The sequence below is a fragment of the Panthera uncia genome, chromosome B1 (assembly GCF_023721935.1).
Source record: "Panthera uncia isolate 11264 chromosome B1, Puncia_PCG_1.0, whole genome shotgun sequence".
NCBI classification, from domain to species: Eukaryota; Metazoa; Chordata; class Mammalia; order Carnivora; family Felidae; genus Panthera; species Panthera uncia.
In genome coordinates this window covers 70113567-70140241 of record NC_064811.1, presented here as the reverse complement: position 1 = coordinate 70140241, position 26675 = coordinate 70113567, and the positions used below count along the sequence as shown (strand labels likewise).

General features: G+C 38.5%; 1 protein-coding gene across 11 annotated transcripts in view; it reads right to left on the bottom strand.

Annotated features, from left to right (window-relative positions):
* AFF1 (ALF transcription elongation factor 1) overlaps nucleotides 1-26675 on the bottom strand; it is a 265697-nt gene that overhangs the window by 57782 nt on the left and 181240 nt on the right. For 10 of the 11 annotated variants that reach the window (XR_007457826.1, XR_007457825.1, XR_007457824.1 and 7 more), the window contains 4 exons: nucleotides 10674-10718; nucleotides 5387-5473; nucleotides 4424-4460; nucleotides 935-986 (listed from right to left, as the gene is read on the bottom strand). Coding sequence is in view for 7 of the 11 variants with exons in the window: in XM_049630826.1 (XP_049486783.1) it covers nucleotides 935-986; nucleotides 4424-4460; nucleotides 5387-5473; nucleotides 10674-10718 (221 nt within the window). In the remaining 4 variants the exon portion in view is untranslated. The remainder of the gene's footprint in view (nucleotides 1-934; nucleotides 987-4423; nucleotides 4461-5386; nucleotides 5474-10673; nucleotides 10719-26675) is intronic. The other variant, XM_049630830.1, reaches the window with a different exon arrangement.

Here is a 26675-nt window from a genome sequence, read left to right as displayed (position 1 = left end):
TATATATATATATATATATATATATATATATATATATATATATATATATTTTTTTTTTTTTCTTCTGATTTTGCTATGGAGAAATGAAAACAAATTCCATCGAGGAGCTGGTGCTTAGGAACAGGGATTGAATCCAGTCTCACATTCAGAGTTACGGTGAAAAGATAAAATAACCTCTTTGCCTCAACTACACAGCTTTTTAAAAATTCAACCCACAGCAATGCCTCCTTCCAAAGCACATGGGACAAATACTGTGCCCAGAGCAAAGCTGGAGCTCGAACCTCAAATTCTGGGAGATTGGCAGCTCCTGGTCAGTTACTGATTAGATACTGAAGGAGTATCACCTAGTTCCTAAAAAGCCTTCCTAGTTGTATGAAAAGCAAGAAATATTACTTTAATACCATCAAGAAATGACAAATTAGGTCAAAATGCTGATTTAAAAATCTTTATTATGTACTTCAAACTGTTCCAAAAACCCCAAATGTATCTGGACTTACTTGGCCTTAATAAAGAACAGCTGGGCAACAGGACTTGTTCTTTATTAGTTAAAACTAGGCCAAAAAAGTGGCAAAAAAAAAATCTTAAATTGTACACATCCCCCCAAATTTGTTTCCTAAAGCCAAAGCTATTTGAGACTGAATTTTACTAAGCTAAAACCTTCTATTTTCCACAGTTAATATGTAAATAACAGCTCAAATGCTTTTCTTTTGAGAAAACCCCTTGGCAAACTCTGTTATGGAACCTGAACCCTCAACAGGAGAACTTAATCCAAGCATAAATCTAGGGTATTACTTCCTTTTACAAAGCAGTGGTAGTTCATGAAAGAAAGCCATTACTTGAAAGCAGTAGGGCAAAAAAATCTAGGCAATAGATTTACGTGGGAAATTACAATGTTACGTTATAAACTCTTAATAAACAAAAGCATTTTACTTACGATGTTCCCTGCTGAGAATTAGTGTGGTTTTTTGAAGATGTATCATGTTGTTCTGTGGGGAAAGGAAAATGATCAAAGCAACACAGTGAGATATATTCATGAGTTTCTTATAACCCCCCCCCCCTTTTTTTTTTTTGCTGTCCCTCCACCCCTGTCCTCATCTTTTCCACCTAATCGTTTAGTATACTTGAACTCAGTCAACCACAGTGCTTGCTATACACACCGCACTTGGTACAATCTCACCATTATATAATAACTTACATCACCTCTAGAGTAGACTTGCTCAGAATCAAAGAATCCTGAACAGAGCAAAAACACAGAAAAGAACTGCTTGCAGCACACACTGCCACATGGCTGGTAACTTTCCTACATGCTGGAACCTGACTTTCCTTGACGTCGGGTTGTGGGGGGCGGCTCACGTGTTAGCACTATGACAGGGAGGCACTCACTCTCAGCTGGTCTGACCTCACCTATCTTTCAGTGATTTGCTAGCACTCCCTTTTCTCAGCCTCTGTATTTGGTCAAGTGTGCTCCCCTTCTCATCCGTACCCCCGTTATTCAACACCTGCCCCCATTTATTTATTCAACAGCTACCTGCAGAATGCCTCACAGATACAAGATGTTCAAGGCATTTGACCCTGTCCTCGATGAGCTTACAATTAACTGAGGAACACGTGACAGGCACACAACTATCTATGACCCCAGGCAGTGTGAGACGAGTACACAAATCAATCATATAAATTAACTGTACCAGGAATCTAGGGAATGGTCTGTTGACTATGACTAAAGAAGGCAAGTTAGACAAGGAGCAAAATGAATTGTGTCACAAAAGATGGGGGAGATTTTGACAGAATGACTGCTCTGGCCATAGAGAGACAGGAGGGTGAGGAAGGCCTTTGGCAGAAGAGACCGTGTAAGCCAAGGCAGAGAAGAGGGAAGATTTAAAATGGCACAGATTTGGAAACGGTAAGGGTGGGGCGCAAAAGGTGTGGACACCACAGAAAGATGGGTGAAGGTTGAATTTTAGAGGGCACTGGATGCCACGATGGTAAGTTATAACATTGTTAGGCAATGAGACATCACCAAAGGTCTAAACAGGAACATGACAGATTCCTCAGAAAGATTAGTCTAGTGGTGCCACCTGATAGAACCTAGAAGGGAATGGGGAAATAGTAAATGTGGAGGAAACGAACCAGCTGGGAGCCTACTCTAGGTGTGAGGTAATAGCTGAAACAGAACTTGAAGTGGAATGGCAATATGGGTGCCTTTTAAGATACCGTTGAAGATTTCCCAAAAATGTCATATGGAGACCCTGTAATTAATCACTCTGTCCTCATGGTGGCAGCAGCTCTTGCATGATATTTTTGAACTGCTTCCCCTTGGGGCTAAAGCTGGAGGCAGGACTACAAATGGGAGGGGCTAAGGTCACTCCTCAACACAGTCACAGGGACTCCCATACAGTGGTCTTCACTGGGTCTTAAGCACCACGAGGCTTGGTTATCCTCAGGCAGTCATGTTTTTGCAAACCTGTGAACATAAATACTGGGGCATGCAAGTAAAACCCTTATACCTCATTCTCTACAGACTCTAAAACCTGAAGACAACCTCTCAAGAAATTTGAATTCTCTTGCTGAGCATACTTTGAGAAACACATGTCAAACTCTACTTTTCTGACCACTAAATCGGCACATAATCTACTCCCTCTTCATCCAACATACAACTAGACCCTTCTAGGGTCCAACGAGGCCCTGCAAAGGCCAGTCTCACAAAAGTGAACAAGGTTCCCCAGAACACCAACAGACAGAGTGGCAGCAGCAGGAAAAACCCCAGGGTAAGCATCTAGTGAGCCAAGATCTACTGGAGTCCTGCCAGGGTCTGAAACCGTATCAGAATAAGGGGGAATCAGCCCATGCTACTCCAGTGGCCAAGAGGGCGGCCATCCATCCGCAGCCAAAAAAAGTGCTTACCAGCTCATCTTCAACTATATTTTTGCTATAAGAAGGAAATCAAACAAAGAATTAAAGGGAATCTTTCTAAACCAAGACTGAGCAATCATCAGAGCTGTAAGCCAGTGGAAGGCATACAATCTGCCTGACCGGCAGACCTAGCAAAGGGGGAGCAGGGAGAGCAACAAGTAAAAGGGGCACATACTACTCCTATCCACAGCTAAGCTGGCAATGCATCTAAGGCTTGTGCCACTCTCACTGCTTATCTGTCTCTGTATAGGCAGCCAAGACGTTGAGAAAAAAAGATTTCCCCATCTCCCCCAAGAAGCCACCAATTTCTGTTAATTTTACCTTGCTACTTATACAATACTGTGGCAAGATGATCAGGTTTACTTCTCTGCATGTAGGGGAAATTCAGTAATAAATTCATTGAAGATCTTATTCAACATCTAGAGCAGGGGATGGCGAACTTTTTCTATAAAGGTTAGACAGTAAATATTGTGGACTTTGCATGCTGTACCTTGTAGCATAATAATAAATGAATGGGTAAGGCTGTGTCCTAATAAAACCTTTACAAAATATAGTTGCAGAACAGACGGACTCTCAGGCTATGATGGGCCCACCCCCATTCTAGAGGAAAGGATATTCTGCTTCTTGCTTTCCTCACCTTTTCTACTCTCCCCACATCCTTGTAATTTAAACAATAGAATAATAAAGGGAAAAATGTAAGTAAGGGAAAAGAATGAGGTGGGGAGATCTGAGGAAGAGTCACCTCCATGAAATATCTAAGAACAATCTTTTCCTGACATACATACATATCCTACTTTGGTAGCCCTATTTTTTGAAGATTAGCACTTCGTAACTTGGATGCTCACCGTATATTACTAAACTAAATGACTGCAAATACCTGAGTCATTTTTAGAAGGTTTCAAATGCCTTGTATGTAGTTGGTACACAAAAAAATTTACTGAACCAAGGGGTTACTGATGAAGAGAAAGGCTAGATCCAGTTAGCTTACTTCTGTTTCCCCCTAAATTCCCAACTATTTACAATCCATAAAGAGAGACAACCAAGAATTACAGGGTGAATACATACAGGAAAAACTAAAGCATCTGTGTGCTCTATTCCTTATACAAATTTCTTACTTTTTTTTAGAAAAAAACCCCACAAGAACCACACAAAATACTCCAATCTATTCTTATATATAATTCCTGAATTATAATGCTTTGAGAGTCACATTCAAAATGTGTAGCACAGATCAGCTAATTATATAATTATATATTAATTATATATACAGCTAATTGTTATAATTGTAACACATTATATTTGTTAAGTATTTTACTATGACCTCTTCATTAAGTCTTTGCAACAATCTGAAATTCCATCCAAAGAACAGTTTTATGTTTTCCCTCCTTTCCTATTCTTTCAATAGAGGAAGCCCTCATCTGTGCTAGGCCATTTTTCATTAATTTTCTTATATTAAAACAGTAAAAACTATGCTTTGTTTTTCAATGCAAAAATCACTTCCACGCAATTTACTTACTTTGGTTTTGAGTTGCAGAACTGATGTGCTGGGAATCCTAGAAAGAAAAATAAAAATCTCTAGTTCTCAAAATACTAAGGTTTATAAATCTTACGTAGCATCACCACTAAGTCTGATGAACACTGGTAAATCTAATTTTTACATAAAATAGGTTTTATTTCTTCTGCTGTTTCCTAGAGTTTACTTTTCCTTACAGCAAAGATAGATTTGTTTTATTTTATTTTATGCAAAGCATAAGGTTTTACCTTAAAACCAGTAATAATGAACATTTTTTAAAAACTATCATGAGAAAATATGGAAAGTATCTAACATGGCAAATTCCGGTTTGGGTAGATATAACCTCTTTTGAAAACAATACCATGGAAAGGAATAGCTATAATATATTAACAATGTGCATGCATACAAAGCTGGACAAAACACAGATCTGAAGGTGCTATTTCTATAGCTCCAAGGAGATCCAAAAGTACAAATAAGCAAAGGAAAACGGCAGTGTTTAAAATACATTGTTCACAAATGCTTCAATGAAACATGCAAGTCAGCAACTGATCCACTTGTTACTAAAACCAGCGCTAATGTAGATGATCATATCAAACTTTAAGAAAATTAGGAAGCATAAGAAGTGGAAGATTTATGTATTAGACCTGAACTAGGAATCAGACACTCACCTTACTTACTTTCCCTGCACTTCTGTTTTCCCAGAATTCCCAGAGAATTTACTGAAAAGTCCTAAATGCTTTCATAAGCTATAAAACTTGGTACAAATGTAAGATGTTCTTACTGACATAGTTTGGAGAGTGAAGTGTTTGAAAACATTATGAAGCATTTTAAGAGCTAAATTAACTGCAATTTTAACCTTATCTGCAAAGATTCCAACAGCTAGTGCTAGATTAATCTGGTTCACAGCAATACTTAAGACTTTTCACTGATGTGGATACAGTGCCTACTGTACTTGTAAGGAATTACCTTTGTCGGAAAAGGAAATTTGGAGGACTCGGCTGTACTGGGCGTATGTATTGCTGTCAAAGGAGGCGGCCATGAATGGGTCATTTCCTGGAAAGAGATTTGGAAAGGGATGAACAATTATAAATAGAATACTTATTGCTATGTAAGTTAACTTTATTTAAGACTTTTTTTTTTTTTTTTAACATTTATTCATTTTTGAGAGAGAGAGAGAGAGAGCAAGGGAGGGGCAGACAGAGAGGGAGACACAGAATCCGAAGCAGGCTCCAGGCCGTGAGCTGTCAGCACAGAGCCCGACGCAGGGCTCGAACTCACAAACCGTGAGATCATGATCTGAACCGAAGTCGGACGCTAAACTCACTGAGCCACCCAGGCGCCCCAGCTTTTTAAAGTGGGTTGATAGTAAATAAAAAGTGAAATCTTAAAAGTTATTTTACTTTAAAAAAAAAAACCCTACTTAATGGGCTATGTTCAAACACCAAAGATCTCCAACTCACAAAACAGTAATCAGTTCAAAGAAGAAAAACAAGAATGCAGAACATGAATGGTCTTAACACTGAATATTATAAAGCATATAAACAGTAATAGGTATTAACAGAGCTTATGTAACCGTGAACACAGAGTCTCTACTCAATGCGTTCTTTCTCCCTCAGCTTCTTTATTGCATTTCCTGGAATTATTTAAGTTCAAAGGAAGAAGAACTTTCCTGTTTGACTTAAGCAAACAAGTAATTCAGGTCACTTGTTCCACTTGGGAGAGTTTTAATGGATTTGACCCTTCCCTGATACACACTATTAGTACATATGAACTTTTTTGGAGGAAAGGGCCTTTAAAAATTATGTTCCCTTTCCAGCAACAGAAGTTTCACTTCTATTCACTATTTTCATGGAGGCAAGATTTTTAGATCTTCCAAATTAATATATATATATCCTGACATGAATTCTTTTTTTTTCTGAGTGCATTCATGACTTATACTCTGCTTTGCTAAAAACCTGGCCCTAAACAGAATGTCAGATTAAATATGCCCAATCACAAATATATGTAGGTGCGCACACACACACACACACACAATTTCTTAAAATGGCATTGGAGATCATGAATATCAACCTCTTCGTTTTACAGATGAGAAAACTGAAGTCTGAAATGACCGGATTTGGTGTCCCAGGAAGCTGATGGCTGAGAGCACAGGGTGTGGGCCCTTTCACTTATCCAGTCTAAGAGAAAGAAGTTCATTCCCACACATGTCAGACTTGCTTGGTAAACTGGCTTAAAGATGGACAGGCGACTCCCTATGAGCAAGCTCGTGACCCCAGATTTACTGCTGAATTACTTCACCTGTATAACACACTGTGTACTATAGCATTTCTTTTCAGAGTGTGGACCAACCTCTCCATTGCCACAGAAATGCCATCTGATCCTTGAACAACTGGAGATGGATCTCTAGCAAGTATTTCCATTCCCAGACTCTGCACTTTTCCCCTTGCCTTTCCCCACAGCCACTCTCTTGGTGGCTATCACCCCAGGACAGACATAAATGACCTGGCACAGTGACAAGAAGAGTAACTGATGCCGGCTTTCTTGAGTAATTTTTGTTAAAGGTGAAGACATGTCCATGCCTACTGACTAACCATCTGCTTTGTTCAGCACAACGGAAGAATCCTGTCCTAGAATATAATGGAAAGAGTAACCACTCTGGAGCCAGAGTCCCAGACTGGAATCCTAACTGATCCTCACCAGCCCTGGCAGCCTACAGTCCCTGAGCTCTCTGCACCTCTGTTCTCAGTGAGGGGTGAACTAAGACCACTTATTTTTCTAAGTAGAATGAGGGTAATTTATGTAAAATGCTTGGATACATGGTCATAAAAAGTACTTAATAAATTAAAAGCATCACAACTTTTAATTAAGTCTAGTTTTGAAAGAATTTCAATACTGCACCAAAGCGAGCGCCCTGCTGTTTTATTTATTTGACTATCCTTTAAGGAACAGGATCATTATAATGCTACAATATAAAAATATAATTAATTGAGGTGTTTGAAAGTATCCCCCCTTCTGTTTTCCAAGAATTTCTTTAGAATCCCAATGGCATCTATGACTTTTAGTTACCAATTATTTCCAGAAAATGTCCATTGTGCTCACAATGCCTAGGGCTGCCCCAGCTATTAAATTAGGCAGTTGGAAAGTGCATAAACTCTTTCAGGACCTAAGTTGTTTGCCAACAGCCTGAAAGAATTTATATACTTCCCTAAATGCCTGGCTTACTGGAGGGAGTTAGGCCTTAGGAGAATTGGGGCCATAAGGCAAGGAGGCTGCCCAGAATTGCACACAAGGCCATGAACTCGCTCCCTACCTTAACAATGACTTACCACACGAATGAGGGTAAATCAAGTGGCACCTGCCTGGGTCTTAGCTTCCAGGTGCCACGGAGTTGTTGCTCCTTGCTCTCTACCTTGCTCACTCTGCTCGAGACACACTGTCTGCTTCCTCTAACTTCTGGTGCTCCTTGAATACACCAACCTGTTCCCACCTCAAGGCTTTTTGCATTCTTTCCTCTGCTTATCCTCTTCATTTGCCTGCTATGGGAATCACTGCACTCATCAATACCTGATATTTTTATTATGTAATTATCTTCCTCCTGTAATCCCCATTAGAGCAAGAACTAGGTCTTATTCACGTGGCATCGCCAGTGCCTAGAAAAGTACTTGAGGCTTAGTGGCTATTTGTTGCATAAATGAATGAACAAGTAACAGTGCTACCACTCACTGTACCAGAATTGCTAGAATGCTGCACTGAGGTACTGTCTACAGGTACTGTGCTGACTTCCCCAGGAGGCCGTCCAGGCCATGGCACTGTAAGTAGAAAACCCGAGCTGTTGCCCTATGCCCACTGAGGACATGAGGGCACAGTCCACTGTCTGGAACTCATGTGTGACCAATTCCTAATCTCCAGTACTGTCTGCTATCTTCTTACCCCATCAGCCTGCAGGAATTATAGGCCTTTGTTAAAACACTTCCACTCTTCATATTTCCACCAGAGAACCAAGAAAGATTTTCTATGATTGTTTTTTCTGTGAGGAAACTATTTACTGCTTCTATCACCCATCAGAAATATTTGTGTTAGGATTCCTGGCAATCTTCATAAATTGCTGGTAAAAGAGAAGAACATGAACCACGAGGCAGAGGAAAGTACCTGGATCAGCACTAGAGAGTAAGAGCTAGATAGGACCCTAGGGATCATCTATTAGCCCAGGGCCTTCATTTTACCAACAAGGAAACTGAGGCCCAAGGAGTGCATATAACATGGCTGGAGCCCCCAAGAGAGGGTGAGTGTAGGGGGAAAGACTCCAAGTCTCCACTATGCAAAGGCTTGTGTCCCTCCTCAGTCCAGGATATCCTTCTATTTGCTCTCCCTATGATTTTCAAATGAAAATACTCACCTGGTAGCTTGCATTAACTGTTCACTTTCATGCCTTTCCAGGTAAGCAAGAACCCATGAAAGTGACACTGGCGGAGAGGGGAGGGACGATGAATAGGTTTATTAAATTAAAACTGCTTGTCTGATACTCTAATACCATCATCCTAAATAAGGGATTTCATGAGGAGTATATTAACACATCAAAATCTAAGAGCAACATTTGATATATACAGAAGACAAGTAATCTATATTGTTGCATTTACTTTTGAAATAACTATAAAACAAATCACACACACTTTCAGAGAAAATGCTAAGGCCATATTTTATAACTAAGTCATTTGTTGTTTTATTACTCATCACACCAAAGGATTTCAGAAATATCAGAAGAAGAGGATGAGACAAAAGCTTAACCAACATAACCTGTTTATTATTAATCTTACTTGCTTGTTCATAAAAATTGTTCAATTTTAGCAGTACAAAGTGTGCTTCCTTAGAGATATTTCTTAGAAGATTCCAACTATAAAAGTAGGGGACAAAAATTATAAAACAGAAATGATGGAACTGCTTTCCAAATATCTGAACATCTGGTTAGACACTACCTTTGTCAAAAATTTTGCAAGTGAGGGGCTCCTGGGTGGCTCAGTCAGTTAAGGGCCCGACTTGGGCTCAGGGCATGATCTCACAGTTTGTAGGTTCAAGCCCCGTGTAGGGCTCTGTGCTGACAGCTCAGAGCCTGGAGTCTGCTTTGGATTCTGTGTCTCCCTGTCTCTCTGCCCCTAACCCACTCGCATCCTGTCTCTGTCTCTCTCAAAAATAAATAAACATTGAAAAAAAAAAATTTTTTTTTGCAAGTGAGAATTACTGGTTTCAATGCCACCCACTTAATACTTTATAATAAAAAATTAAAGGAAAAATTGGATAAGCATATATTTTGAGGAAAAGTGAACGGTGAAAATACAAATGAATAGGTACATGTGTCATACAGATCTCTACTTCAAAAAAAATCAGAAAACTTACAGTAAAAGATAAAGCAAGAATAGCACTAACATGCTTCCACTGACATGGAAGAAAGTTAAAAGCCAAAGAGGAGCAATGAGAAATAAACAAAACCCTTAGTTATTACAATTATAGTACTTGAGCATTCAATTTAGCTCTAGATTTCCTGGAAATTGAAGCCAAAGTAAGAAACTAAAGAGTTTATGTAATTCTTCTCTGATAAAATGAAAGCACACTGGTTCATGAGGAGAATTAATTTATTTTTTTCCTGGAACTGAATTCTAGGAAGAATCTGTTGTCCTTGTGGGGGGAAAAAAACAAAACAAAACCTTGAACCAACAGATAACGGGTTCAATGATGTATCTGTAGAAACAGCAAAAATGTTCACAGCACCATCTCAAGAAACAAGAGTGAAAAATAACCCTTCAAGGTAAGTTTATAGATATCCATTTACTTCCTACTGTTTTTCTTCATTCTTTTAAAAATTCATGGTCTCACTGAAGATGAGGCCATACATAGCAAGTGTCCATTACAAAACACCCAGAAGTATAAATCAAGCACCATTTAACCCCTCGATACAGAGGGCTTTCCTTTCTGAGAAGTGAGCAACTCTTGTGGGTCTTTATGAGCCACCAGAAAAACCTGGGACAAATGCCTTGCAGCTTGCAGATTTCATTTTAATTAATAGAGTCTGTCAGAGAGCTCAATAATGCTTTAAGAGTCCTTCTGTTACTATTCTGGTTTATTTTGCATTTGAAGGTATGAGGAGGGGAACAGTTTAAAGGGGTATGGAAATGGCAACTGTTCATTAAAGTCAAAGTAAATGGAGATATGCCTGCCTTCTTAAACATTTCTTCAAATGAAAAACAGTAAATGAACTCACCTTTAGAATCTCTTCAACACAATGAACTTCATTGGAGTAGGTCTGCTGAAAGTGAAAACCAAGAAGGGAAAGATTAGCACAGAAACAAAAAGAACTCGGGTGATGGTATTAGTAGACGCTGGTATTCATACGGCAACCTTCTGGTGAGTGGAATCACCTCAGGGCCACCCTTTACTAGCTAAGTATTAGGAACTTCACATTCTGGATAAAACAAGACCAGAGACTAACCTGACTTAATGAGCGGGGAGGGGGTTCTGCAGGAGACAATGGCAGACTAATTCTGACCCTCAGATCAAAGTTTCCAAAGGAAAACGTGTGTATTAATGAAAATTAGCAAATTACTAAATCTATGGGGAAAACAGATATAACAAAAGTAGAGGCAGAAAGAAATAAAACTGGGGTCGCAGTTTGCCGCTTCATAGCAACATGTGTCCTGTGAGCCAAGTAAAATGAACACAAAGATGGAAATCATCTGAACACCTACCTCATAGTTAAAAAGGCCAACATCGAATCACGGACAGATTTTTTTTTTGTAATGTTCTAACTGGCCAAAGATTCACTTTAAGGTAAAGACATTCACTTCAGTGTCTCCGCCCCTGCTTCCAGCCAGCATTTTCACCTTATATACGCAAATATACACATACACGTGTGTACACACAAACACATACTATGTATTTCCTCAGAGAAAGACCCTAGGAGAAACAGATTTCCTAGTGTCTTGGATAAAAGATCTACTACTTAGACTTCTCTTCCTTATCTCCAGCTAAACAAATGACGGCTGCTGCCACCAATATCACCACCACAGATGGTGTCTAGGAAATGTCTTTTTACAGTCTTTATAAGTGCAAAGAAAATGCAAAAGTTTAAAAAAAAAAAAAAACTTTAAAAATCATTTTTCCTTAACTAGAGACATGAAATCCCACGACCTCATGATTTTCCCTGGAAAAGCAACTTTTTGCTCTGTGTCAATTCACAGCCAAGTGCCCCGGTCAAGTTCTATACAACACACACTCCTCCCGTTACTGGTCTTCCCAGTCTGTCTGGTCCAATACCTGCCTCATAGCTGGAGAGTAGATGAAAGGCTTCTTTTCCTGGCTCTCATTTCTGATCTGAGTGTAATTTAATACAGCACTGGTTGCCAATTCCTGATCTACGATTCATTAACCCACCATTCCAGTTGAAGGATGAAGGCAAAGGAAAGAAAAGAGCATACAACATTCACACTGCCATGGAATCAAACTGAACGGATCCGTCAATGTTCAAATGTAATTTAATTTGCCTGGGGTCAGGTTTTAAAACGTGAATTTCATGCAAACAGTTTTGTTGAAATGTTTGCAGTTTGATATTTTTGACTGGCTCTGGAGGTCAGAAGGTACATCCAAAGAATCAAGGGTATCCCTTTAGTCCGCATGTCCTATCAGCTCTGCCTTTAGGCATTATGCATGTCAAACACTAGACTTGCTTACCTGCTCTTTGTTTTTCAAAACCATTAAGAGATGCCTAAAAACTGGACCAAATACTAATAACCCAACATTTCAGGACAACTGTCAGGAACAGAAATGAATGCTGTTTTGACATCATGATAAAATTTAAGAGTATTCTATGGTTTCAGTTTTTCACATGCATAATTAGGACAAATAATAATTATAAGCTGAAGGTGGATCAACACAATAGAGATACAGCATATTACTACTGACTCTGGTCAAGTAGTCCCCTCATCCTATCTGTTCCTGGAATGAGAATGGGAATCCAATTAACATATCTGGGAATCAATGAAAGTGAGGAAGCAGAGAGAAAAAGATTTCTCCACTGCTTCCAACAGAATGAGATGAAAAAGCTGTAACTTCAGGACACTAAACGATTTTCTGAACTTCTTAATTATTCAAGGAGTCAATACCTAGCCAAGATGTTTCGTGTCACTAAAAGATTTTTTTTCTAAAGTTTTTATTTTTCTTTAAAGTTTATTTATTTTGAGCGGGGGAGGGGCAGAGAGAGAGGGAGAGAAAGAGAATCACAAGCAGGCTTCACATTGTCAGTGCAGAGCCTGATGCAAGGCTCAAACTCATGAATCCGTGAGATCATGACCTAAGTGGAAATCAAGAGTGACACACTTAACCAACTGAGCCGCCAAGCTGTCCCTAAAGTTATTATATGAGATGAAGCGGAATTGAAGAAATTTTTCTATAGCTCACTATTTATTAGTATCTGGATAAGATAAACATTGCTAAGGAGTCACCATTTAACCCATTTAAAATTATAAATAAGGTCTTAGGTTCAAGCATTAATCGGTTAATTTACTGTGAATGTTCCTATTAAATCCATTATGAAAGTGGGAGTATTTCAAAGAGATGTGGGGATTCCATTCCAAATACATGAAGATATATTTAAAGACCTCCCTGGGGCGCCTGGGTGGTTCACTTGGTTAAAGTGTCCAATTCTTGGTTTCGGCTCAAGTCATGATCTCACAGTTTCATGGGTTCAAGCCCCACGTCAGGCTCTGTGCTGGCAGCGTGGAGCCTGCTTGGGATTCTCGCACTCTCTACCCCTCTCTCTGCCTCTCCTCCGCTCATGCGGTCTGTGTCTCTCTCAAAATAAACTTAAAAAAAATTTTTTTAAGACTTCCAAGCAGCACTGTTTATAATGGCAAATAACTGGAAATAATCAAATGCCCAACAATAGGAATCTAGCTGAAGACCTTTATAGTACATCTATATAGCAGTGTGTCAGAGAATTAAAATAATAATATAAATGTATGAGCTTGCATGGAAAGATGCTCACGATATTTTCAACTTTTCTTTTTAGAAATAATTGTATATTTACAGAAAAATTACAAAAATAATAAAAGAAATTCCCATGAACCCTTCACCCAAACTCCCCAAATGCTGGCATTCTATCGCATTTACTTTGTATTTTTCTCTCCCACCCATACCTCTACACTGAACCATTTAAGAATAAGTTACAGAATTAGAGTTAATTCCCCTTTATCAAGATATATTTTTCAAACTGTATTTAAAAGAGGAGAGGTTATAATAGAGATATATAAAGAGAGTCTGTATAACATGGGCCCATTTTATGTTCCATCTGCCTGAAATTCAGATCTCTACTCTTCTTCTGGCTCAAATTAGAGACTCTTAAACTAGAGTACAGGTATTTCAAATCTGTCTGCAGAGAAAGAGCTGTAAGGACAGGCTCTCTTGTGTTTAATAAAGTACATCTTGGCACCTCCAAGTCGGCCGCTGGAAGGAGACTTTCCATAAAGGGAGGGGAAGCTCAACAAACCATTATGGCCTAATCCCTTCCTTAAAATCCACTTTTGCCACAGGGTCTCCAGCAGAGTACTGCCACTCCTGCTCAGAGAAGCCAGGTCCCTGTAACAAACACTGCAGCCAAATAGTAAACAATCAGCCTCTCTAAAGCACAGCCTAGTTAAGGCTGAAGATCTGCAGGTAAGACCTCCACAAAGCACAAGACATGATAAAAAGCAACAACAATAATCCATGCTGGTTGCATGAATCAAGAAATTCTAGTCTGCAGGTCCTTCTCTGTCCAGCTCTGCTTCCACGGTGTAGACAGTGACCTTAGCACTTACAACCACAAATCCCACTGCTGTCTCTCACAGGCAGTATCTAGGTTCCTAGGGGAATGCAGCTCTTCCTTCCTGCCTACCTACTTCTGACTGCCTCACAAATCTGGTATCCTGTATGTAGACTGACCTTGCTTCCCCACAAAGGTATGGACTTAACACAGGAACCATAATTCAATTGAAAATAAAATGACAGCAGCTACTTACTGAATACATATTGTACCTGACATTGCATTAACCTTTTTATGTACTGTTATTTCTTCTATTTGATACCATTTATTGTAAGATGCAACATCATTAGCTTGGCGGGGGGGGGGGGGGGACTGTACTAAATGTACCCATCAACTGCAGATATAGCCCTTATTGTAGAAACTTAAAAAAGAAATACCACAGCTAACATTATCCTCGAATGTGAGAAGCTGAAAGCTTTTCTTCTAAGATCAGGAACAAGATGAGGATGCCCACTCTTGCCCCTTTTATTGGAAGTCTTAGCCATAGCAATCAGACAAGAAATAAAAAGCATCCAAATTGGAAAAGAAGTAAAACTATCATTATTTGCAGATGACATGAAACTATATATAGAAAGCTCTAAAGACTTCATCAGAAAACTATTAGAACTAAAAAAAGAATTCAGTAAAGGTTCAGGATACAAAATTAATATACATAAATCTGTTGCACTTTTATACACTAATAACTATCAGAAAGAGAAATTAAGAAAACAATACCATTTTCAATCACATAAAAAAAAAAAAAAAAAAAAAACAACTAGGAATAAATTTAACAAAGGAAGTAAAAGACCAGACCAGTACTCTGAAAACTGTAAGACATTGATGAAATAAACTGAAGACCACAAAAATAAATAAAAAGACATAACGTGGCTCATAGACTAGAAGAATATTGTTAAAATGTTCATACTACCCCAAAATAGAATACAAGTAAAATAAGATAAAGTAAAACGCCCATACTACCCAAAGCAATCTATAGATTCAGTGCAAATTACCAAAACACTAATGACATTTTTCCACAAAACTAGAATAGTATGAAAATTTATACAGAGCCAAAACAGACCCCAAATAGGCAAAGCAATCTTGAGAAAGAAGAACAAAGCTTGCAAGTATCATAGTCCCTGATTTCAAACGACACTACAAAGGTATAGGAAGCAAAACAATATGGTACTGGCACAAAAACAGATGCACAGATCAAGGGAACCAAATCGAGTCCAGAAATAAACCATGCTTGTACAGTCAATTAATCTTCAACAAAGGAAGCAAGAACATACAAATGGAAAAAGATAGTCTTAAATAAATGGTGCTGGGAAATCTGGACAACTACTTGCAAAAGAATGTAACTACATCACCTTCTTACACGATACACAAAAATAAACGCAACACGGATTAGAGACTTTAAGACCGGAAACCATAAAACTCGGAAAAAAAGGATAAGCGGTAATCTCTTGAACATCAGTCTAAGCAATATTTTTTTTTGATCTGTCTGCTCAGGCAAGAACAAAAGCAAAAATAAATAAATGGGACCACATCAAACTAAACGCTTTTGCACAATGAAGGATACTATCAATAAAACGAAAAAGGGAAACTACCGAATGGGAGAGGATATTTTCAAACAACCCACTAAGGGTTAATATCCAAAATACACAAAGAACTCACAACTACTATCCAGAAAACAATCCAATTAAAAATTGGGCACAGAACCTGAATAGGCATTTTTCCAAAGAAGACATACAGAGAGCTGACACATGAAAAGATGCTCAACATCACTGATCACCAGGGAAATGCAAATCAAAACCACAATGAGATACCACCTCACACCTAAGAGAATGGCTATTATCAAAAAGACAAGAAGGGGTGGCTGGGTGGCTCAGTCAGTTAAGCATCCAACTTTGGCTCAGGCCATGATCTCACGGTTTGTGGGTTTGAGCCCCACATTGGGCTCTGTGCTGACAGCTCAGAGCCTGGAGCCTGCTTTGGATTCTGTCTCCCACTCTCTCTGCCTTTCCCCAGCTCGTGCTCTTTCTTTCTCTCTCTCTCAAAAATAAACATTTGGGTGGGGGGGGAAACACAAGAAATAACAAGTGTTGGTGAGTATGTGGAGGAAAGGGAACCCATGCGCACTGTTGGTGGGAATGCAAAATGGGGTGGCCACTATGAAAACAGTATGGAGGTTCCTCAAAAAGTAAAATCAGAAATACCATACAATGCAGCAATTCCACTTCTGGGTACTTATCCAAAGAATCCAAAGAAAACAAAAACATTAATTTGAAAAGATATAAGCAAACCCACATTTACTGCAGCATTATTTACAATAGCCAAGATATGGAAACAACCTAAGAATCTATTGATAGATGAAGGCATAAAGATGCAGTATATACATGCAATGGAATGTTACCGAGCCAAAGAAAAACATAATCTTGCCATTTGTCACAATGTGAATGACCTAGAGGGTATTATGCAAAGTGAAAGAGGTCAGAATTAGACAAATACTGTATGATTCTACTTATATTTAGAATCTAAAAAACAAAACAGAAACAGACTCACAGATAGAACAATTCAGTTACCAGAGGGGAGTGGGATGGGAGATGGCTGAAATAAGGGAAAGGGATTAAGAGGTACAAACTTCCAGTTCTAAAATAAATAAGACACAGGGATGCAATGTACAGCATAGGGAATATAGTCAATAATAGGTAACAACTTTGCATGGTGACACATGGCAGCTAGATTTAGTATGGTGATCACTCCGTAATGTATAAAGGTTGCATCACTACGTTGTACACCTGAAACTAATAGAATATTGTATGTCAATTATACTTTGACAACAAAAAAATCTGACAAAATTCCGTATAATGCTCCAATTCTCATATTAACCTCTGTGGTAGGTATTATCCCAGACCGAATTCTAGAGAAATTAAATTACATATCCAAAGTCACACAATGCTCTGAAGTGACTGAGCCTGGTTTCATAATATTAATACTACCTTTCCAAAAACCTCAACCTTCAGGCAAGAGGCAAATATATTAGCATTTTAAGGAGGAGATGTGACTCCAGTTGTCCTACACGTGACCAAAAACATTCTTTGAAAAACAATGTCTTGCTTCTGTTTGTACAAAGAAGCGCTTTGGTATTCAGATTTAGCTGCCTCTTCCTACTACACGGCTTCAGACCAGAAAAGGCAGCAATGCTGGCCTCAGTCTGATTTCTCACTGCTCTTGGAATGACATTGTGTAATCATAAGGAAATACACAGATACCAAAATAAAATATGTTAGTAAATGAATTCTAAGCATGACACAGTTTGTTTTAATAAGCTAAAAAAGAGCAGGACGAAGAAATATACCTCACCACTGAGACCTGGAGGCTCTTGCAATACTGTGTTTTAAGTTTCTCAAGTTTCAACGGAGCAGCACTTTTATAACAATGCCAGTCTCAAAAAGGCTTAGTTATCACTAACCAGGAACTGCAGGGAGCGTGAAGGCAGCATGCTGACAAAGGAAGTCAAAAAAGATCTTGGATTCTAGTTCTGGCCCTGCTGAGGACTGGCTCTCCAATTCTGGATGAGATTCAACTTCGTTGCGACTATTTCCTCATGGTGATAAAGGGGATAATATTAACAAACCTAACTGCTTCACAGGATTGGTATGAAGGTCAAATGTGAAACTCTAAAAACTTTCAAAAGGCCCAGGGATATGTGAAATCCCTGGTGCCAACATCATTAAGGCATTCTTTTTAAAACATTTTTTAAAGTTTATTTATTTATTTTGAGAGAGACAGAGACAGCATGAGTGGGGGAGGGGTCACAGAGAGAGGGAGAAAGAGAATGCTAAGCAGGCTTTGTGCTGCCAGCACAGAATCTGATGCGGGGTTTGAACCCATGAAGTCATGAGGGCAAAGCCTGATCTGAAACCAGACACTTAACCGACTGAGCCACTCAGGCACCCTAAGCCTTTCTTTAATGGTGTGGACAGAAACCTCAAGAGGGTTCTCTATCAGTTTAATTTTTAAAAGATAAGGCTCATGCTATTTTTCTTCAAACACAGGTCAACTTTTGGATTACGGTTCGGCCTGTAGTATCTACTTGTTGCACACCAATCCCCATCTAGCTAGATGACTCATACTTTTCTTGTCCCTATCTAAAACTCTCTTCCCTCACTGGTGTCCAGATAACTCCCACGCAGACTTCAGGTCACAGCCTAAAAAACATCTTTTGGAAAAGATTCCCCAATCCCTCCCTCCCAAAACTGTTCACGTGCTCCCACAGCTCTCTATACTGCTAAAGCACCTCATGTAGCATCATCTCTGCTACTTCCTGATCACAAGTTCCATGAGAGCGGGGGCCAGCACTACCTCGGTGAACCACCAATCACACAATGCCTGTCACACAGAGGCAACCAATAAACATTTGCTGGTATGTTTTCAGGCTCAGAACTCAGAACATGAAAATAAATTTCCAATTTTTAGAGCTTTAGAGACTTCCTAAATACTGTAGCTTGTAGGAATTATAAGTCAATGTCTTAAATAACAAACTACTGGAAATAAACATACCAGGGACAAAAGGGAAACTGTTTTGCATTGTTTTCTCCTCAAAAACACTATGACTACGTAGAAACTATTTTTCACATACTGACTGGCAAAACAAAAAACTGATGATACTGTATCTGTTAAATATGAGGAAAAAGGCACTCTAATACCCTGGTTTGTGGGAGGGTAAAGGGTCACAACTTCTAAAGGCATCAATTAGGCAACCGCCCCCAAATTCTAATTTCCCATAGACACAACAATTTGACTTATAGCACCAACTTCTACATGTACACAAAGACATATGTACAAACCTATTCACTTCAGCCTCGTTTGCAAATAGTAAGATACTGGATACAATCTAAATGCCCATTCAGAAGTTAACTGGCTAAGAAAACTGTGGTACATGCCCCTTACACAGAAATACTATGTAGCTATAACAAAGAATTAGTACTCTCTTCATGTATTGATTTGGGAGTAATCTCTAAGACATATTGTTAAGCAAGAGGGAAAAATATAGGTGCAGTATATGCCAAGATTTGTATACATGAAAAGGTGACAGAAGGGAACATGTATGTAGTTACTAACCATGCAAAAAAAATACTACTGGGAATACAGACAAGAAGCCTGTGACATCAGCCTTGAGAAAAGAGAATTAGGTGGCTAGAGGGGTGGAGCAGTGGGAAGATTTGCACTACATATTTTTATCTTTTAAATTCTGGATCACAAAATATATCTGTTCATAAATAAAAACATAATTGATATTTTTAAAAAACAGGGATAAAAACTTTTACTCAAAGTACAGTCAATGTAACTTTCCTTCTCCCAAACACACACCTATGTGAATCAGTTTCCAGTTTCTTCCTCGGTGCTCTGGGCTTGCCCCACATAACACTTAGCACACCGAGCTATTCACAGATTTGCAGTCAGCCTTCCACCACAGACTGTGAGGTGTTCCTGTGGAAATCCAGGACTACTATCAAGGCCTGATCCAGTGTTTGCTGGCTAATTCATTTTTTCTTCCCAAACTAAACTACAAAGTCCTTGAAACAGCTGCATTATTTGGCTTGGTTTTTAAGAAATCAGTCATACTTAAATACTGAGCACACACATTCGAAATACACAAAACCTCACAGGACTGCTGTGAGGAAGAAGTAAGACAATGCATGTTAAAGCTAATGTCATACAAATAACGCATTTATCATGAAGATGCCATAATCAACATTTCCAAGACACAGATTAGAGATGGAAACCAAAAGGCCTGCCTGAGCAAGGTTTTGACACAAAATTAATTTTACTTTGTGAATACACAGTAAATTACCTCAACAGCGAGCCCTATTACAAGAACACACTTATACTGCCTGGGTGTGCCTACTTAGGCTGGGAAAGGTATGAAGGTGCTAGCAATATTACTTCTTCAGAAGCATCATGCCCTTTGGGCAACTACGTAAGCATCTACTTCCATACCTGGTATTTTAAAAGAATTTTTAAGATCCCTAGACAGACTGGGGCGCCTGGATGGCTCTGTTGGTTAAGTATCCAACTTCGATCTCATGGTTCCTGAGTTTGAGCCCCGTGTGGAGCTCTGTGCTGACAGCTCATAGCCTGGAGCCTGCTTCAGATTCTGTATCCCTCTTTCTCTGTCCCACCCTGCTCATGGTCTGTCTCTCAAAAAATTAAAAATTAAAAAAATTTTAAAAAAAGATCCCTAGTGAAATTTATGGGCACACTTACAGTACAAAACGTATAAGCTTTTGTAAGTAAGAAAGTTATAGATTGTTACTATGAAAGGAGGGATAATGAGCTGACAGAATAAGGCACTCTTAACAGTGTAATAGTATTATGTAAAGTGCAAACCAACTTTAATTGTTAAGTTCTCCCTTCAAAAAATTAAACACCCTCCCACCTCTCCCCAAGTATTTTCAAATAATGGAGAGGTTTTGGATACCTTTTAAAATGTGATATGCTCCAGGGGCGCCTGGGTGGTTCAGTCAGCTAAGCGTCCAACTTTAGCTCAGGTCATGATATCACAGCTGGTAGGTTTGAGCCCCACATTTGGGATTCTCTCTCTTTCCCTCTCTCTCTGCCCCTCCCCCACTCATGCTTTTTTCCTCTCTCTCAAAAATAAATAAATAAACTTAAAAAAATAAAATAAAATTGATACACTCCAACATGTAGCAAAGATCCCTTTTTTTAATGCCAAACTGTCTGCCAGGCACGAAGGCTCCCACAATTAACGTCATGCTAATTGCAGAAATCTCTACAGCTCCCCAAATAAATTTTTCAAGGAGAGGAGGAAAGAGACTGATAAAGGACAAGGCTATTTAAAACAATTTTAGGAATCTATAGGTCACCTACAGTTACCATCAAACAAAAATTTATTGTGGAAAGATCATGCCTTCTACTCGTATTGGAGGATCCAGAAAAGCGGGGAAGTGTAGAAACAGAGGTGTCAGAAATACTGACAGACCTTTTCTATAAGTCTTCTTACACCAAGATAACCCTTGGTGTTTTCATTTATTTTCCTCAGACTCGTTTCCTATTTGGTGGGGTCTGGAGTTAATTCATTCATCTCTGTGTCTCCCATGACCTCAGCATAATTATGGACTAACACAGATATGCAAGTAGTATTTGTCAAATGAATGAATTTGATTTTGTCATTTCGTGGCATCTTCAACGAAATTCAGAAACATGAGCTTACCAAAAATTTGGAATATGTTATGGTGAATTCTCCCTTTTCCCCCTACATATTAGAAGCAACGTGTTTGTTCACATTTGTAATATTACAGACATCTCCACAGAACAATGATGCTTTTTAAGACACAGAAATCCTCAAAAAAACAAACAAAAACTATTATAACAAAATTCCATTACCACCAACAACCCAATCAGATGTTTTTCACCCAAGGAGTAGTTTCCTAAGTGCAGTGTGGGGACATGAATTTCTCTGAGCAAAGTTTCAGATATGAGAGTTGCATGAGATCATGACTGTTGGGAGAGGGGGTATATCAGGCATGCTTGGGTGGGGGTAAGGAAAGACATGTGTATCCTTGAGATAGGAGATCAAGAAATACTCCAGGATAAAAAACAGAAAAAGAATGCTGGAAGCTTTGGAAGATGTGGTGGCATCCCAACTCACTTTTTTTTTTTTTAATGTTTATTATTTTGAGAGAGAGAGATAAAGACAGCAAGGGAGGGGCAGAGAGAGAGAATTCCAAGCAAGCTCCATGCTGTCAGAACAGAGCCCAACATGGGGCTTGAACTCACAAACCATGAGAGATCATGACCTGAGCCAAAACTAAGAGTCGGATGCTTTACTGACTAAGCCACCCAGGCACCCCCCCAATTCACTTATTAAATGAGAGCTAATATTCCTGATTTTTTTAAAGTTCACCTTTAAGTAAACTTTTTTATAGGCAAACTGTATGTATCTACTTGTCTTTCACCAACTAGAGCAAAATGGTCTAAAAATGAAAAGAACCCTAAATATCATTACTGAAACTTAAAAAACCTCACAGAAAGAAGTATTTTGAACTTTTAAATATCAATATGAATAATTAGAGTTTATTGTTCCTTTCCAGTCACTGATTTTACCTGAAGTGGTTTGCTTTAGTGTCATAAAGAATTTATTTTTCAAAAGTATATGAATTTATAAGAAAGCTCATAAATTGTACTAACTGAATTAGTTAAAATATTCTGGAAATTCTGTTTTGATTTCTATTGAAAGAAAGTATCTTTTCATTGTGAAAACTAGGATCTAGTTTTGAAGACTTGGTTTAAATAAATAAAAATAAAAAGAACAGTGAGTAGCTGTTTTCCACATATAATTGTAAAAACTTGATCTAAATGTACAAATGAACACAAGGGGAGTAATAAAAGTGTTGGTTTCGTTTATTTTATTACTATTATATTTCCTAAGATCAACTGAGTGTGTACATTTTAATGTATTCCCAGGGCTTCTGTAAGGCCACATGAAACAGTTCCTATTTAAAAAAAAAAAATTTTGTTTATGCATTATATACAGAAATGTCTTCAGTAGATATGACAATGTCAACTAGTTTCTTGGTGTAAAAGTTAAGAGGAATGGGGTATACCTGAGCCAAATTTAAATTGACTTAAAAACACAGTAGTTGGATGAAAAACAAATGTAAAAAACTTACCATTGTTTGATAGTACTCATGTCTAATCTCAGTTATTCACTGACTTCCTAACTTTTGCCTGTGAACCACTACCATTCACCATGTAATAAGGTATCAGAAATCTCCAATGCTCTTAAGACTTGAAAACACTGTGCCTATGATGAAAGATCACATGAGACCCCATGAAGCCCACTGTGGGCGTATTAACTGTGAATGATTTAGTAAGACTAGCTAAAAAGGCAGTGCTTTAAAAAAAGAAAGGGAAGGGAGGGAAGGAAGGGAGGAAAAGGGAGGGGAAGGGAAGGGAGGGGAGGGGAGGGGAGGGGAGGGGAGGGGAGGGGAGGGGAAAAGGCATCACAAAGAACAAGTCTAGACAATGGTTCCATTCCAGTGATAATAAATTGACAACCTTTTTCAAAAGTACCAAACTATATGATCTATTCCTACCACAACCAATCCTCCTCACCAAAACAATCTTTAGAGCTTTTTCTAAGAGAGATTTAATTTTTCTTTTTGACTGGGTACATTACTTTGCAAAGCATGAGTAGTCTTTTCAATTAAAATATTATCACTGTAGAGAAGGTGTTATACTGCAGTGTGATGGTGTTTTGTGACCATGCTTACTCCAATCCCCATCCTACCCTTCCTTCCCTCTTCCCACCGCCCCCCCTCTCGCTCCCTTGAGTGCTCACTCTCTCTCTCTCTTTCTCCCCCCCACACATACACAAGTTAAATTGTATTAACTGATGGTTGTGAGTATAAAACAACACTACTAGTTTGTCAACCATGACCAGATTTATAGATACATAAACCTGTGTTCTGCACCTCCTTTGAGTATAGGTGTCTATCAAACTTAAGTGGCAAACAATGTTCAGAAACCATGTCGAATTCTACATTCCATAGGGTGCCTGGACTTTTTTTTTTTTTTTCCATAGCTGAGCATAAGCTAAGACTACAAGAGGCATCAGAAAAAAACTTTCCATCAGTTTCTGGATTAGGTTGAAAGAAACTGAAGTCATATGAATAAGATAAGCCATTTAATCCATGCTTTGTCTGAAAGAACATAAAGATTTTATCTTGGATTTATTCCAGCAGTAATCTCAACAGTCCCCTCTGGGCTAGGTGTTGGTTGTCTGTCTCCTGGCATGTTGACTCTTAAAAACAAAAAACAGAACCCAGGGAAAAAAAGGAAAGAAAATTACTGAAGCAGGCATATATATGCACTGAGGAAGCAATTTGAACTTCACACTACCTTGGGGATTACTGATACTATAATAAACACAGAGAAGAGAAGGCAAATAAAGATGGCCTCGTGCTTTATATCTTAATTCTGAACAAGTAAATTCCCCCCTCCCTTCTTTCAGCTTTAATATTGGTAACAACTAACCAGGTTACTTGCCAGAGTGTAGAAAAAGGGCCAAAGATCATTCTGGGAAAGTACAATTCATCTAATATTGTAACATTATGAATGATTATAAATCACTCATTTAATCTTATCATCAAAGAGCACCTCCATTTAAGAGACTATTTTGCTTTTCTATAATCTACCAAGAACCAGATTCAGTCATTCTTTTTAGGAAAAAAAAAAAAAGTTTACTAATTCCACTGAATCTCTGGGAGACTTAATAATCTTTTCCTTTTCCTGCATTATCTTTGTATGTAAGTTTGGTCAGAAAATACAGACAAATTGCATCAGGTTTCCAGTAAAGTTCATCTTATAAAGTGATTTACTAAACTGGCCAAAGTGAAAATGTTTAGTAACAATGTTCTGAATAAATACTTAGTCACTCCACAAGTGCCAGTATTTTTTTCTTTTATAAATACAAGGGGTAAGGTAAATATATACATATAAGTTTTATTCTTGCATTTATTTTAAATAGCTATTTCATATGTGCCAAGGAAAAACATTCTTGTAAAATAAATGTACTCTAATACCTGCTGAATTAAAAGCATTTTAAGCATTCATACTATATATAATCACGATTCCAAAAGTTGCAGCAGCAAACAATAGGTGTGTGCCCACTTTGAAAACATGAAGCAGTGACTATCCTTGCAACTTTTTCCATCTCAATCTTGTCCACGCTCCGTCTCCTTTCTGCTCTTCTCATCCCCTCACACTGACACACACCCACAGTGGAGTTTTCAAAGTACTCTTTTGACTTTAACCCAGAGCCCCTTGAACCAAGACTCCAACTTTTTGAGTGTTTTAAGACACAGGGTGACTCAACCACATCTGTCATAACTCTCAATACTCTTGCATTCCCTGTCGTTCCCATTTCCCCTCTTTCCTTCTAAACTTTTCTAGAATATACAATCTAGGTGCCACAGAAGAGAGAATATGAAAAACAGTCAACCATTCTAATAGCAGCAACAAAACCAACTCCTTTTGAAAACTGCCTTTAGGAGATGGAAGGGTCAGGGCGCTTGGCTGGCTGAGTCAGAGGAATGTGTGAATCTTCATCTTGGGATTGTGAGTTCGAGTCCCACGTTGGGTATAGAAATTACTTAAAAATAAAATCTTAAAAAAAAAGAAGATAGCAGGGTCAAACCAGAAATAAATTACATCTCAGTTGTAAGACAGATACCATATGGTTTCACTCTTATGTGGATCCTGAGAAACATAACAGAAACCCATGGGGGAGGGGAAGGAAAAAAAAAAAAAAAAAAAGAGGTTTGAGGGGGGGGGAGCCAAAAGAAAAGAGACTGTTAAAAACTGAGAACAAACTGAGGGTTGATGGGGGGTGGGAGGGAGGGCAGGGTGGGAGGGAGGGTAGGGTGGGTGATGGGTATTGAGGAGGGCACCTTTTGGGATGAGCACTGGGTGTTGTATGGAAACCAATTTGACAGTAAATTTCATATATTAAAAAAAATAAATAAATAAATAAATTAACTACAAAAAAAAAAATTACATCTCAGTTGTACATAAATCCAACTGTGGCCCTCCTGAATGTTCCTTATACCTGGCACATGGCCTGCTGGGAAAATGCTCCTGGAGCCTTGGTCACTTTTTTACTGACATTACCATAATCACGCTGCCAGTTTGGAACATGAGAAGGGGCACCTGCTATTTAAAAAGTCCTTTCAGGGGCGCTTGGGTGGTTCAGTCGGTTAAGTGGCCGACTTTGGCTCAGGTCATGATCTCACAGTCTGAGTTCGAGCCCCGCGTCGGGCTCTGTGCTGACAGCTCAGAGACTGGAGCCTGCTTCAGATTCTGTGTCTCCCTCTCTCTCTGACCCTCCCTCATTCATGCTCTCTCTCTGTCTCAAAAATGAATAAACATTAAAAAAAAAAATTTTTTTTTTTAAATAAAAAATCAGTCCTTTCAACTTAAAGTTCTTTAACTGGTACAGCAGAATCCTCTGTAAAAATAAGCATTATTATTTATGATGCCATAATAATGCTGTCTGCCAAGTAACATTAAGTGAACCTGAAAAGTTTTACACCGGTTCCAGAGCAGGTCAGTCTTATTCGTTTTATTATCTCTTTTAGTAAAACTTTTCAGAGGCATCTCAATGTCAAAAAGTTGTTTCCTTAATAAAATTCTCTCAAAAGCTTTTTGTAGGAGAAAATTAGCCAGTTTCTTCTGGACTTCATTAGAACAAGTTTAAAAACAAAAACAAAAACAAAAAACATTATTTGTGAGGGATTCAAGTCACTAAAAAACTCTATTCCTTCCTAAATCTGGAGCTAACAGGTCCTCCAACTCATTTTAGGACACAGTTCCTAAAAAAAAAAAAGCTCAAAGGTATAACCT